Below are 16,072 nucleotides of genomic sequence, written 5' to 3'. Positions count from 1 at the left end.
GTGACCAGCAATATTGCTATATCTTGGGGGATCCTAAATGCCTTGCTTTTAAACTGGACAACATAGCAACGGCATGTGAGATAATACACAATGGTGTGTGAGAGAATACTGCAAAATAATTTCTAGTTCTTTAATTTTTTAATTTAAATTTTTTTCTTTTTTAAAGTAATCTCTACACCCAATGTTGGGGGGGCGGTGGGGTCAAATTCATGTCCCGGAGATCAGAGTCACTTGCTCTATGGGCTAAGCCAGCCAGGCACCCCTAGTTCTCCAGTTTTTTTAAGAAGTTGATCTATTTGAGAGACACCTGGCTGGCTCAGCTGATAGAGCATGTGACTCTTGATCTCCAGGTGTGAGTTTGAACCCTTCCCCCAACACTGGGTGTAGAGATTACTTAAAAAAAGAAGAAAAATTTTTTTGAAAAGTTGATCTGTTTGAATCTATAAGTACATTTTTTCCTTTTGTTTAACAAAATTTTATATAGAAAGATATTACTTATTATTTACTAGTAAGTACTTGCATCTCCAACATCTAAATTCATTTTCTATTACCTATTTTATTGATAAGGATGTATTTTATTGATAAGAATTCTAGACTTATTCCTAGAACAAATGATAATCACTGCTCCCGCCTCCAAATTCCAGTATCTAGAACAGAGCCTGCCACATAGTAGGTGCTCAACAAATGGTTAGTGAATTAAATTATATTAGTTGCTGTGTTCAATAAAGCCAGAAAATAAACTCTATTCGAAAATTAATCTTTGAAATTGTAGAGAACAAAACCTTAGATCCATTTTGCCAAAATAAAATATCCTAATATCTGATTAATATACATCTAACATAAATCTTAAACATCATTAGATGCTAGCCTCAAGTGTGAAAAAACAGAAGGAACCATAATAGGGAAAGAATTGGCAATGTTTCCCATCGTATTACTTCTTGGCAATTAAGACAATTTGGGAACATACCTCAAGTCTCCTGCATTGGCACTTCATTGGGGGTGGGCTACTCAGTGCTCGCAGAATCAAGTTCAAACTTCATAGGGTGTTACTGAAGATCCTTTCGGGTTTTAATGTTCATTCGCGCCGCCCCACCCACACATCCCGGGCGTCTGCCAAGGCTGTGTGTTCTTTTTCTTAGCATGCACGGCGCCTTCTCGCCCTCGGCCTGGACTTTGCCCACTGGGCTCCTTCGGTCACACCCTCTAAAACCTTCCCATTTTTCAAGGTCCAGTTCAATCTCCAGAGCCTTCAGGAAAGCTTCCCCAGCCCTTTTTCAGATGCAATACCGCTCTGCTGAATTTCCCTCAGCACTGGGAGTCTCTACTGGAGCAGCCATTACTTCAAACGTGGATTTTGCATGTCGCTATCTCCCCCCCCCCACATTAGATTGCAACCACCCTGGTGGGGAGGTCTTTTAAGAAGTCGCCGTGTCCAGCCCCTCACACGGTGCCTGGTACAAAGAAAATGCCCAGTAAAGATTTGCTGAAACGAATCTAAACCCCAGAGAGGAAAAGAAGCGCCTGTGCCCAGCGGCAAAGGCGCTTCACGACCTGAGGGGAGGCCTGTGGTGTAGCGGGACCCTGTCCCCAGCTCTAAACTGGCAGGAGAATGTGGTGCGGCAGGAGGCTGGTGTCAATGCTTCTCAACTCTCCACTTACTTCATCTTTACTTTTATAGAGGAATCTGAAAGTTCTTCTCCAGCAGCCTCGGGGCAAGCCAACAGGGCGGTGTAAACCGGCTGAGGTGGGGGTTGGGATGCCCGGTCTCGTGGTAATTCTAGATTCAGATTTTATATTTAATTTTTTAAGTTTCACAAATTCCAGTTCTAAACTAGGAGCCGAGAGTGTAGAGGGTTTCCTGGAGCATACATTTTGAGTTCTAGGGAAGGCTCCCAGCATTCAGGGATTTGCCTCGTTTATCCTCCTCACATTTCTCACCGCGGGAATCTACCGAGCACTCCTGGCCACCACATCCAGTCGGTGCCGAGAACCGCGGTTCGGCCCAGCGGTCTCAGCCGCTTCCTCCTTCAACCCTCTGGGCAAACCCCGTCCGGGCGAGTGGGGGAGCTCCCAGCCCGCAGTACGAGGCGGAACGGGAACACGGTTGGACTACAACTCCCAGGATGCTCTGGGAGATGCGCGGAGGAGGGGGCCAGGGGGAGGGGTTTGGGGTGGGGGTGGCAGGGAAATCCCGCCCCGCTGCGCAGCAGCAGCGACACAAAGCCTGACTTTACAACCTCATAGAGAAAGTGGAAGTAAGACGGTTTAGGTGGGGAGGCAGGACGGGAGAAAGAACTGGAGGAGGGAGAGCCGCGTAGGTGGGAGCGGAGCGAAGCGAGGGTAGTGGGGAGACCCGCGCCTTTGCAGATGAGGAGGGGGCGGCTTTCATAACTAATCCCCCCCGCTCCGCCCCGGGGTCTCCACGGTGCCCTGCCTGTCCCCACTCCTCACTGCGAGCCCGGCTCCTCCCCCGCCGCGTAGCGGGCAGCCCGGCTGCCTCGCGTGCTCCGGGCGGGCCGGCGGACTGCACAGTGGTTCCCCAGCCCGGGTGCGGGACGAAAGCGCGGGGCGGAGCGGCTGCCGCGGACCAAGAAAGGGCTGCGAGCGAAGCGGTGCCGCGGTCGAGTTAGGGCCGGGGCAGGGGAGTAGTGTGGAGCTGAGGCGAGGTGGGGCGCGGGGTGCCCCGGGGGGGTCCCCCGTGCCCCAAGTGGGGCGGAAGCACGCGGGCTAGCTGCCGAGGCCGGCGGGGAGGGAGGGCGGGCGGTGGCGCTGCGCCGGGGAAGAGTGCAGACAGCGGGGTGCCGAGCCCGGCGCAGGCGGAGAGATTGGGGCGCCCCCCTCCCCGCGGGAGGAGCCTAGTGCTCCTCCGCCATCCCTCCCCCGCGCGCCAAGCTCGCCTTCTCGGCGGGCTGCTGAGGGAGCAGCGGGGCGGCGGTACTCGGGCCAGACCAGGGGGAGCGGCGGGGCCGCCGCCCCCGGGACGGGCGGGCCGGGGGCGGGCTGTGAGTGAGGCGGGGCGGGAGCGGGGCGGGGGGGGCCCGCGGGCGCCAGGGCGCGAGGGCGCGGGCGGCTGGGGGGCGGGGGAAGCGCGGAGAGCCTAGGAGGGCAGGCGGTGGCGGGGCCGACCGCCTCACCGTCCGCTTCACGCCGCCGGCCCACGCCGCAGTGTGTTTTGTGGACGGCACCTTCCCAGACAGCTCAGTAGAGCCCAGCTCGGCGCCCGGCAACCTTCGTCGCGATGTTCCGCCGGAGCTTTAATCGTTTTGTAAGTACACTCGCTGCGGCTCCACGCGTGCGGTTTGCTTGCTCGCCAGCCCTTCGCTGGGTCCCTCGGAGCAATTTTCTAAGGGGATAATTGCATCTCTGGGAGCCACCACCACCACCCTCCTTTAGATTTTAACTGAACCACGTTGCCCGGGCGGCCGGGGTGGGGAGGCAGGTAGGGCTCCCAGAGTCCCCCTCCCCCCGGACAATTTAACCAGAGCTTCCCGGGGTGTTGCAAACTCTGTCTCCGACGGGGGGCCGCCCTCCGGCCGCATGGTGGTGGGATTCGTGGAGGGACCGGTCCAGGGGCCCCTCCGTTTGCCAATTAGTCGAAAATGGCGTTTTATTATCAGGGAGGTTGCGTTCTTTTGTTTCCTCTGCCACGAGCACATGGAGGTAAACCTAGACCTGTCACTGTGTCCCAAAAAAAGACCTGGGGGTTGAGGCGGCTGGAGGCGAGGGCAGGACTCATCCTTGCCCGGGGATCGGCCGGGCGGGGGTCTGCTGACCAGAGGCCGAGCAAACTTTGGAGACCCAGCCTAAGAACCTCACCTTTAGGGTATAATAAGAGCGAAGGCGATTGTCAGAGTGGGCTGGGTGGATGTGGAGACGCGAGGAGGCTGCACCGCGGCGTCTGAAACCTCACCGAGCACTGAACGCCCCGTACATTGAGCCCGTGAGAAAAAGCAGGCTCCGGCTGGATTCCTCCGTCCACGTTTACCTTGCAAATCCCCAGAAAAGGGAACTGCATTTCCGTGGGAGTTTGGCATTAGGGAAAAGCGATTTCTGGCTACTGACTTTTTTTTGAGTAACCTGTTTACTCCTAGAGAGTACATTAAGAATGGAGCAAAGCCGGGACCATTTACTTCTATGCTGCTATTTGTAGCAACTTCCTTAATTTCAAGAAGATGAGGTGGCGGGAATAGGATTTTATTTCTGCCAATGATGTGAAGGAAAGGGCTCATCTGTAAATTTTGATTTTTCAGTCGTTCAGAAAAATGGTTGAGTGCTGTGCGCTCCCACCCACCCCCATTAAAATACATGTTTGAGAACTTGTCGATTTGGCCCTTTCCATGTGATTATTCCTTATCAAAGCATTGCTAACATTTTTCAGGCGTCGGATGAATTTGCTCTCATTTTTTTGCTGCATTTGAAACTTTCACAAATGAACACTGGCTGAAAGAAATAATTGTACATCCCTTTTGAGGATATTATCACAGTAGTTCTATGTTAATGTTTTTCTAAATGTTTACCTCACCCAGAAAGAAACCTGTCTTATGAAATTGGAGCAGATTACCTGTGGCACAGAGCAAAAGAGGTTGTACATATCAAGAATCTTGAAATCTATAGGAATTGGCTTGTACTGGATGCTTTGCCAAAGCAAGTGACTAAAATTGGTTTCTCACATTTAGCCTGAGAAGGTACAAAAGCATTGTACTTCATAGTTCTGTTTCACATAGATTCTTGTGATCTCGGAGTGTTGTTTGGGGCTGACAAAAAGGGAAAGGTGACAAAGAGAGCTAATTGTAATAATTGGAGAAGGTTAATCTTTTCCCAGGGCACTTGAATAGTCGAAAACAACTGGACTCTGGTTCCTAATGAAGTCATTATCTTAAAATTGAGGTGCTGACATCCCCAGTGTGTTTTTTAAGGATTTGAACATTTGAAACCATACAACCCAAGTGTTGGTCTAAAAGCCCCCTTTGCTTTTCTTTTGCTAAGAGTGATCTGCATTGTATCAGAGTCTGTAATTAAGCAGTGCTGGCCCAGGAAGCTAGGGCATGCAGTAGAATTTGCAGCAGTCGTTGAGGTGCCAGCCTGCAGGTTTAAGGCCAGTACTTTGCATCCCCGACCAGGATCTCTGCAGAGAATCACTTACACGCACACTGAAATGAGCTTTGACCTCATTGTTCGCCTGAAATACCCGGCTGCTCACATTTTCCTACACAACCATGACTATGGTAAGTCTTGGGAATTTGTACCAGTGCAATAAGCTGGAAGGTTCTCAGGAGTTGTAGCTGAGCCGTAGGCCTAGGGCAAGGAATTAATCTGCAAACCATTGGACTGAATGTGAATTATGGTATTGAATACTCATTGCTAAAGAACGAATTGGAAATTGGGGAGGGGGGGCAAATTTTATCTCCCCTAGATCAGTAAGTCCGCTGTCCTCATCTTTTGCCTGGTAGAGATTATTTGAAGAGCACTTACATTTAAATCACTAGAAGGCTACAATTCAAGATTTAGGTTGTACTTTGAGACTTGCACAGCAATGTTGATATAGTCCAAGTTGTATGCTGTCTTATGATGGCTTTCATATTTCACAAGTGGGGCTGCGAATTCCTTTCAAAATTGTTTTTTTTGTGTGTACCTATATGTGTCTAAAATTGACTTTGAACATGACAGGAATTACAGTGGTGGTGATTGTAGTTGCTGGTCACTGAAAACTAGATATATGTTGCCATAGGGCTTTACATTTTAAACCTGAGGTGGAAAGTAAGTATCTCTTGGGAGTAGCATCATCTTCTATGGCTCAGTAGTGTTTGCTGAATCGTCTTAAAAATGCCATTTATTTCTTCAGGTTCTCCAATTTCAAGCTAAAAGAAATAGTACTTCATTGTATTTCTTAAAGACATGGCCTTGACTTCTTTTTTTTCCAATGAATTATGACTTTTGGTAGTTTTGAGGTAGAAAGAAATTTGGTGGATTTGGTGTAGGATTTTAGGGTTTAGGCATGTAGGGGGTGTCTTAAAAGATTTAAGAGTTGGGTGTCTGAGTATAATAAAAGCACCATCTGTTCCCAATCAACATCTCCATTTTCCATAAATATAATAATAAATAGTAGCTTTGTCTATACAATGTATTTCCTTTAAAGGCATGCCTAATTGGAAGTCTGGACTAGTTGAGACTTAGGGGTCAGGGACTTTTATGTTATCCTTTTAACTCTTCATGAAATTCCTAGTGATTACAGTAGCATTTTTTTTTTTAAAGATTGTATTTATTTGACAGAGAGAGAAAGCTAGTGAGAGCATAAGCAGGGGGCTGGGGAGAGGGAGAAGCAGCCTCCTGGCTAAGCAGGGATCCTGACTCCAGACTCCATCCCAGGACCTGATCCTGAGCCAATGGCAGACGCTTAACGACCAAGCCACCCAGGCGCCCCTACAGTAGCATTTTCACATGGGTTTTAAAGGCTTAATGAGAGGCTAAACAATGTGAGTCCCCCCCCTTTTTTAAAGAGATGTTTTATTTTACATAAGCTCCACACCCAATGTGGGGCTCAAACTCACCACTCCTAGATCAAGGGTCCATGCTCCACCGACTGAGCCAGCCAGGTGCCCCACCCCCAGACCTTTTTGACATTATTTCAGGCTAAAGATTCAAAATTAGACATTCCTTGATAAAGTAGGTTCAGGAGAGTTGGCCAAGTAGGTGCTGTCAATTTAGCTTGTCAGAGTGATATTAAACAGGCATGAATTTCTAGGTCATTGATAAATGAAAGCTTAAATTGTGAGTGTAAAATACTGGAAACAATTTGTCTCTGATTCTAGAAGCTCTCAAACTGCTTTGGTTCCATGAAGCATGCAGCATATAGTGATACCACACAGAAAATGTCGTCGAATCAAAGAGGCCCAGAACTGGAAGGCAATTAGACTGCATAAGGTGGAATGAAAATTCAAAATAAGACCAAAAATATTAAAAATAATTAATGAAATCGGTAACTAATTTATTACTTTGAGTCCAAGGCAAGGCCAGTCCAGTGAAGCAATGTTGGAGGCAATTAATAAAATAATTCAGGTAATTGCTGTTGTCTTTTTCTTTTTTTTGTTTTTGTTTTTGGAGCAAGAAGGTTCTCGGTTTCCTCCTTCAATTATCAGGGTAATTAAGCTTTTGTTCCCCCTGTTTCACTTCACTAAAACCCTTGCCCTGACATTGCTGAGCCTGGAAAATATTGATGAATTCATTTTATTATGTTTAGAAATTTACTCAGATGTGTGTATTGCAGTATTTTTACATTCACACAAGCCTTAGAAGTAGTCTGTGCATCTTGGCTTCTACCAGGTAGTTCATACATGGCTGGATTTTTTTTTTAATTCCAGCATACAGTGTTCCATTAGTTTCAGGTGTACAGTATAGTGATGAACACTTCCATATATTACTCAGTGCTCATCAAGATTAGTGTGCTCTTCATCCCCTTCACCTATTTCACCCATCCCTCCATCCACCCATACATAGCTAGGTTTAACAGTTGAATTTGACCTTACTAAAAGCAACATTTTTTTATCTTACTGTAATTTCCTTTTAACTTGTGTGGCACCCTAGATCAGTTTTTTTTCCTTGATCAGTTTTTAAGAATTAAGCCCTCATGCCTTAGGGCATCCATTGCGTATAATAAACTGTATCCTATGCATGCATCCGCACATGAGGAATTCCAGTTGAGAAAGGCTGCCCTAACCTGAAAGCTGGTGGGGGCAGAAACAGTTAGCATTGTGCCAGGTGCATAGTAGGAGTTCGATAAGTATTTTTTGAATGAACAGCTTTTATGTGTTCCACATAAATAATAACTATCACTTATAGACAGTGATATTTAGAGCAAATTCCTTCTTATGAAGAATAATTAAAGAATGAGTTCTAGTTAATTGGGTATGATATTGTGATTTGTAAGAAGACATACATATTTGGTCTCCGTCCCCATTTCCGGCACAGAGCTCCTAAAATCCTTGGAATTTCCTGTGATGACAGCAATAAAGGTGCCTTTTGTTATGTTAATGAGGCGACTTTTTAGAAAGCACCTCTGGTTGGGGGCTGGTTGCCTGGGGATCCAACCTTGTGTTCAGAGGGTTGGAACTTTGAGTCCCACCCCCAGACCTCAGGAGGGTAGAGGGCCTGAAGTGTGAGATCTCTCACCAATGGCCAATGAGTTATGATACCAGTCCTGCCTCTGTAACAAAGCCTCCATAAAAACCCAAAAGGACGGGGTTTGAAGACCTTCCAGGTTGGTGAACATGTGGAAATTTGGGGAGAGTGGTGCCCCTGTGAGGACGCGGAAGCTCTGCACCCTTACCCCAGACCTTGCCCTGTGCTGCTCTTCCATCTGGCTGTTCCTGTGTTATATCCTCTTATAATAGACCAGTAGTCTAGTGAAATGTTTCTCTGAGTCCTGTGAGTAGCTCTAGCAAATTAATCGAACCTGAGGAGGAAGCTGTGGACTTGTGTGTGGTGGCTGAAACCCTAGGTGGGGGTCTTTGGAACCTCCAGTTGGCAGTCGGGTGGTCAGAAGCACAGATGTTAATGTGGACTTGAGACTGGCATCTGAAGTGTGGGGAGGTGGGCAGTGTTGTAGGATTGAGCCCTTAACTGGAGCCATCTGATGCTATCTCTGGGTAGATACTTCCAGAATTGAGTTGAATTGTGAGACACCACAGCTGGTATCTGGTCTGAGAATTGCTTGTTGGTGGAGGGGACCCCCCCCCACAACACACAAATTGGAATTGAGTGATCAGAACCTAAACATTGGGGTATACCATATACTGATTACCAATTTTCTAAATACTAGAATAAATACACCTAATGCCTAAACTATACTGACCATAGTATAATCTTTATTAGATGATTGTGTTATTTTATGATCTTGTAGAGCATTATTTCATTCAACAAATATTCACTGAACACCTACTCTGTGTAGGGCACTATGATAGGCCCTGTGGACACATGGGTGAGCAAGTCAAAGGCCCTGTCTTCAGAAGCTTTCATTATCATTATTACATGCACAGCTATAGAGAGGACATGGTGACTACACTATCTCCAACACATTTATGACGTACCACGAAACTTGATTTTCTTTCTTTTTTTTTTTTTTTAAAAGATTGTATTTATTTATTTGACAGAGAGAGACAGCCAGCGAGAGAGGGAACACAAGCAGGGGGAGTGGGAGAGGAAGAAGCAGGCTCCTAGCGGAGGAGCCTGATGTGGGGCTCAATCCCAGAACGCCGGGGTCACGCCCTGAGCCGAAGGCAGACACTTAATGACTGCGCCACCCAGGCGCCCCGAAACTTGATTTTCATGAAGAAGTTACTGTTGTATGCTTACTTATCAGTTGTCTTTCTACCAAAAATAGAGTGTATAATCCCATTATATTCCTGGTTGTTTGGATTTCAGATAAAAAGGAATTTGTTGTGTTTGACCCTCGGATATGACCTATACGTGGCACACTGCTCTTCTGCAAATAGATACTAGTCTGATTCTGTGTAAGGTGGGAAATCTATTTAGGGATGAGTCTCTTACTTGAAATAAATACTGTTTATTTACTATTGAATTATATATTAAATAGCCTGAAAACAAATTCGGTCCTTTTTTCCTGATTTTTTTTTTTTTTTTGATTAAGCAACATAAAATTCTGAAGGTCTTCTAAATACCTTCTATAAAGGTTTACCGTTTGCTCCTGTTTATGACTGTGGCTCATTATTCAACCCTTTATTAGTGGGCAATATTGAGTGCCTACAAATCAGGTAGTTTCCAGTGCTCTTAATGAACTTTTAGCAGAGGTAAGATTTGGGCAGGTGAAGCTGGCCATTTTCATACTGATGCAGCTCTCCAAACGAGCTTGTTTCCTCACCTACTTTACCAGTTAACCACCAGCTGGGCAATGTGTTCTGGTAGGTAAAGGATGGCCAGTGGCCCCTGGGAGAGCCATGACTAACTTCCTTGTGTTTGGATGATATGTGAAGAACTAGCCCATGAGTGAATTCATATACTGGTTTATGGGGAAAATCATCAAGGCTGATTGCTTGTCTAATATGGTTGATCAGTTCTTCCCAGGGCGAAGGCATGGGACACAAAATAAAAATACTGTTTTGTTTTGTTTTTTCCATCGAGGAGGTGGAGTTTCCTGTACATCTGTAGTGCTTTATACGGATTAATCTTTTGCATCTGGACTCTGAGATTGAGAGGAATTTTCTAATTGGGTGGAGGGAGTTCCTGGGCTTCCATAAGTGAGTTAGGTGCCGTTTTCAAGTTTATTTCTGTTCACTTCACACTTAACCTTCTTGGCTTAGAACAGGGGTGGATCAGTGGTGATTGTAAAACAAACATTAGCATGGCTGCAGCATATGTTAACACTACTGCAGTTTAATGATGAATGAGCGCTCAGCATTGCAGATATGGGTGTGGGTTGCCCTATGCCAGCACATTGGCAAACAGCCCCTCGATTACTGCAGTGTATGGATGGATTGCTGGTTTGGCTGACTTCTTGATTATCTGGCTTATAGATAATGTTGGACCGTGGATATCCAGATTTGGGAGGTTAATCTGTATTTGTGAAGTACACATTGTCATCACATTTTTTGCCCCATATATATTTAATAGAATATAGGATTAGTGAGGCCTATCCTGTTCAAGCAGATATTTCTTTTTTTAGCCTCCTTCATTGTATGTTTAAGTATTATGGTGGCTTATTTTTCTAGTCTCTTCTTTGTCTAGGTATTCCTGAAAAAATCAGTCTTCTTGATAATAATCTTGCAGCTAGTGTAGCTTCAAGTAAAACAGTAGATGCTCAATAAATACTTCCAGTTTTGTTGTGAAGTGAATTTTTTTTTTAAGGTTTTATTCATTTGAGAGAGAGACACAGAGAGCACAAGCAGGGAGAGAGGCAGATAGAGAGGGAGAAGCAGACTCCCTGCGGAACAGGGAGCCTGATATGGGGCTCAATTCCAGGACCTGGAGCTCATGACCTGAGCCGAAGGCAGACACTTAACCATCTGAGCCACCCAGGTGCCCTGAACTGAATTGTTAACACAGTCTGAATCTGTAGTCGCAGGTGAAAATGATCAGAAAAAAAGTAATACTTTCATGCCTGCTTGAAAAGTAATCAGAAAAACCTTAGCGTTTACATGAGGCCGTTTTCTTAATTCAGAAGATTATTTGTAGTACCTCCCTCTTCCTTGGCCATACATAAAAAGCTATAATTAATATACTGTCCTCAACTTCTAAAATTATAAGCAAATTTATATATTTTTTGTTAAATGCCGTTCATAAGCTTATATTTTCTGTTGCCACCAGCACATCAAGTCTTTTCTGAAAAACAAAGCTGCAGTGTTTACTCTTCAAGAGCTGTGTATCTTTTGACTTTCCCTGGTAAGTGTGCATTATTTTAATTCAGGATATCACTTAGTATTTGGTGCTGGGAATGTAAAATACTTTCCTATTTGCACCTCATTGCCATTAGTTGGGTGGATACCTGTAGCCAGAAGACAGCAGACCAGATGAACTATAGAGTTGAAGGGATTTGGAAGGAGTTTGTTATGAAAAGAGATTTAGTCTTGTTAAAAGGGTTGGTGCAAGTTCTAGTTCTGCCATTTACTGCCCAGCTTGGGAAATTGGGCACTGTGGTTCATAGACATCAATGCATTGATCAAAATGTCATCTTTGGACTCCTTGCATAAGAATCATCTGGGGTGCTTATTGTAAACAAATTCTAAGGACTCAAGCCTCCTGAATCCGAGTCTCAGGTGATAGGTCCCTGAAAACTGCATTTTTAGCAAGCACTCCAGATGGTTCTGAAATTCACTAAAATTTAAGAACACCAATGTCATAAACATTGAAATATTTATTTTCTGTATACATTCCCTGTTCACCTGTCTGAACTTTACTTTTCCTCATCAACAGAATGAATGTAATACTTCTTGAGGTTGTTGGGAAAATGTGTGGTAGACTATTGCACATTATTCCAGTTGTGTCAGAGGTCCCCAAAACCACTCCCAGGTTTCATGGTTTACTGGCAGAACTCATAGGACTTAGCATATAGTGGTGCTCACAGCAATGATTTATTAAGAGCAAAAGGATACAAAGCAAAGTCAGCAGAGGGAAAGGGCGCATGGGGCCAAGTCTGGAGGAAACCAGGTGCAGCTTCCAGTGGTCCTCTCCCACTGGGGTCACACAGGTTGTGCTTAATTCCTCCAGCAACGAGTTGTGATAACTTGTATAAAATGTTGTCTACCAAGGAAGCTCATTAGAGACTCCGTGCCCAGGGTTTTTATTGGGACCTGGTCATGTAGACCCCCTCTGCCTGGTATGTGCCAAAATTCCAGACTCCCAGAAGGAAAACAGGATTTAGCATAAACCATATTGTTTGTGTCAAGAGTTTAAGCACAGCTGGCTACTCTTAACCATTTAGGGTGGTGGGAACCTTCCCCAAATCCAAATCCCCAGCTGGATAGCAGCTTTGTAAGCAGGCCTTTTTTAAGAATAGCAGTCTCAGGCCTGCTATATTAGCTCTTTCCTGCACATTAATGTTACAAAATACTGGTATTTTTCAATGAAGGGAAATGACTTGGCCATGGTCTTTAAGCTAATCAGCAGAGTTGAGACTGAGACTCTCAGCAATCACCACCACCTTTTCTTTGCTGCACGCAGCCATGCTTCTGGATTACGGGTCATCGTTTTTCATATTGTTGCACGCGTTCACTTTTTGACTTTTTGTCACTTGCAGCAGAAGAGCAGCCTGCCGCTGGTAAATTGATGCCCCCAGTGGGGGAGCCAGGAAGTATTGATGTTTCTGCCAGTTTAGCGTCAACACTTGCTGGTTTCCTCTCTGGAGCATCACCAAGTTCGTGGATTTTCATTTTCTCCTGACTTTTGGATTTTCGTGACTACCCCTCCCCTCCTTATTCCATTCATTTACCCATAGTCCCGACACTCATTTGCATCATTACCTCATTGCATTCTGTACGTGGCTAGCTGTTAGCTCATAGGCAGCTGACTTAAAAATTTGGGGGTGGGAGGTAACACAATTCAGAGTGCAGGCATACTGAAGAGTATTTAGTGAAGGATGACTATATAGGAAAAACCTACCAAAAGAAAAAAAAGGAATGAAATTCTTGGGTTAATAAATGAATTTTATGGCAATACTTATAAATATTGTTTGAATCCAGGAGTGTTTGGTTTTACAGTCATGAAAAACCCCAGGGATATCTCTGTTTATTCTTAAGTTTTTTTTTTTTTTTTTTTGCTGTTATCAAAAAGGAAAATTAATAATTGTTTTATGATTTGGGCAAGGAATAAATCAGGAACTCGTACTGAAAGATGTAGTAATCCGACAAATCAACAGGGAGCAGAAGCCAGGAGCGAACTGTCACAAATAAGTAACAGCTGGGTAGAACAGATTATGTAAGTGACACCTGTTGTGTAAGCAGTGGGGATGTTCTTTAAGCTTCACAATTAATGTAGTTGGCAATAGTATGGATTAAGGGATCTATATTATAGTGCAGAATTTACTCTGGCTTCTTTTCTGAAAAGATTCATATGAATCACACAGGCTTCCTTTGAACACTCATGCCCTGTGTGTGCTGTAGAAGTATATGTAAGGCACAGCCCTGCTCTCCAGTAGCTTGCAGTCTATTAGAGACAAGCTAATGTGCAAGACCAGCCTCCCTACAAGGCATTTGGTCATCGATCAGTGCTGCTCTCCTTTTAAGAGGCACACACAGTAAGTGTGACGGACTTTCAGAAGAGGGCGCTGAATCTCACTCTGCTGTGGCTGGGGGAGGGATTGGTAGAGAAGGTAGCATATGAATTGGGTGGTAAGGGACCCAGAGTATTGAAGTTAATGGAATTTTTGGGACGGACAGCCTCATTACAGGAAGAAGCAATTACCAGAGCAATTGGGCCAAGTTATTGCTTATGGTGCTTAGAGCAGCGGAACCAGTCAACGTCGAAGGCACAGGTTCCACCTCCATGCTGGAGAAAGACCAAAACCTTGGTCTTCAATGCCTTATGTTTGCTGCGGTGAAATTTAAACTTTAAAAAAGGGAAAACTAAAAATGGAGTTCAGGCAGCTTTTGGTCTTCAAAACAATAGCTACAGGAATCTTCCTGTAGACTCTTCTGAAATCCATGACTCCAGTGATGGTGGTCATCGGTCTTCTGATTTGGTGTGGGAGCCATAAGGTAGGAACTAGGATGGAAGCATCTGGGGTAATATTTCAAGACACTGCTTCATGTAGTATATAGTTATTTGACCTGCTTATATAATGAGTGCATACTTTCAGAAACTTTTACTATGTGGGGACGTTGTGGTCGATAGTTCATCATCTTGAGTACTGATGGTCATTTATTATTTTTTAAAAATATTTTATTTATTTATTTGACAGAGAGAGCACAAGTAGGTAGAGGGGCAGGCAGAGGGAGAGGGAGAAGCAGGCTCTTTGCTGAGCAGGGAGCCTGATGCGGGGCTCAGTCCCAGGACCCGGGATCATGACCTGAGCCAAAGGCAGACGCTTAACTGACTGAGCCACCCAGGCACCCCACTGATAGTCATTTATAGGCATACCCGGTTTTTTTGTGCTTTGCAGATACTGTATGTTTCTACAAATCAAAGGTTTATGGCAACCCAGTGTTGAGCGTACCTGTTAGCACCATTTTTCCAACAGCATTTGCTCACTTTGTGTCTCTGTCACATTTTGTTAGTTCTCACAGTATTTCAAACTTTTTCATCATTATTATGTTTGTTATGGTGATCTGTGAAGTGATTATGACTGGCTGAAAGCTCAGATGATGGTTAGCATTTTTTTTTTTAGCAATAAAGATTTTAGCAATAACATTTTAAAATTAGGGTATGTACATTGTTAATGCTATTGTACACTTAATAGACTACAGTATATTGTAAACATAATTTTTTTAAAGATTTTATTTTTAAGTCCTCTCTAAACCCAAGGTGGGGCTCAGACTCACAACCCCGGGATCAAGAGTCACATGCTCTGCTGACTGAGCCTGCCCGGAGCCCTAGTAAATGTAACTTTTATATGCCCTGGGAAACCAGAAAATTAATGTGACTCACTTTATTGTGATATTTACTTTATTGTTGTGGTCTGGAACTGACCCTGCAGTGTCTCCAAGGTATGACTGGATTTAAAAAGCTGAGGATCAGGCCTTGGTCCAGGAGCACATTCTTCACAGTAACACTTCTGTTTCACTACCACTAGACAGCATGGCTCTTTAATAGACATTCAGCCTTGACCATGTCATTGTGCATTACCGCAACACGAGTTACATCTTATTCCCTCAACCGGTGTGTCTCCACATGATGTTGATGCACTTTTCTTTTTCTCATCATGACTGCTACTCTAGTCCAAGCCATCAACATCTCTCCTCTTTCATATTTGTTCCTCCTCCAGTCTTCCTCTTTCAGTAAATGACACCATCCCCGACCCACTTGTTCAAGCTAGAAACGGAGCAGTCATCCTTAACACCGCCTTTCCCTTCATCTCCCACATCTAATCTCACAGCAAATCTGGTAGGTTTGGTTTCTGAAAGAGCTCTCTAAGCTGTGCACTTCTCTGCACGTCCATCACTACCCAGGCCATTGGAGTAGATGATCTCATCTACTCTTGCCCTCTCCAGTGTATCCTCCATGCAGCATCAGAGGGATCTTTTACAAATGCGTATCTGAAAGCCTTCAGTGACTTTCCTCTGCTCCCTGGATAAAAACCCAACCAGTATAAGCTTGTACTCTTCTTCACTGTTTGTTGTTGTTCACTGTTGTTGTTCACTTTTAAAAATTGAGATATAATTCACATAGCAAACAATTCACTATTTTATTTTCTTTTTTTTAAAGATTTTATTTATTTGAGAGAGAGGGAGAGCATAAGCCACAGGTAGGGGCAGGGGGAGCGAGAGAAGCAGACTCCCACTGAGCAGGGAGCCTGATGTGGGGCTCAATCCCAAGACCCTGAGATCATGACCTGAGCCGAAGGCAGACACTTAACCAACTGAGCCACCCAGGTGCCCCAACAATTCACCATTTTAAAGTGTATACTTAG

The 16,072-nt window shown here is 44.7% G+C and overlaps 1 protein-coding gene across 6 annotated transcripts in view; it reads left to right on the top strand.

The window, feature by feature from the left end:
- Positions 1 to 3,121: 3,121 nt before the first annotated feature.
- The window catches only part of ATP11C (ATPase phospholipid transporting 11C), a 177,386-nt gene continuing 164,435 nt past the window's right edge, over positions 3,122 to 16,072 (top strand). For 5 of the 6 annotated variants that reach the window (XM_040627861.1, XM_040627867.1, XM_040627888.1 and 2 more), the window contains exon 1: positions 3,122 to 3,265. In XM_040627861.1, the coding sequence (XP_040483795.1) occupies positions 3,239 to 3,265 (27 nt within the window). In that variant the 5' untranslated portion in view covers positions 3,122 to 3,238. The remainder of the gene's footprint in view (positions 3,266 to 16,072) is intronic. The other variant, XM_040627878.1, reaches the window with a different exon arrangement.

This window comes from Ursus maritimus (assembly GCF_017311325.1).
Source record: "Ursus maritimus isolate PB19 chromosome X unlocalized genomic scaffold, ASM1731132v1 scaffold_X1, whole genome shotgun sequence".
Lineage (NCBI taxonomy): Eukaryota > Metazoa > Chordata > Mammalia > Carnivora > Ursidae > Ursus > Ursus maritimus.
The sequence above is the reverse complement of the archived record's forward strand: the minus strand, read 5'-3'. Positions and strand labels throughout refer to the sequence as shown.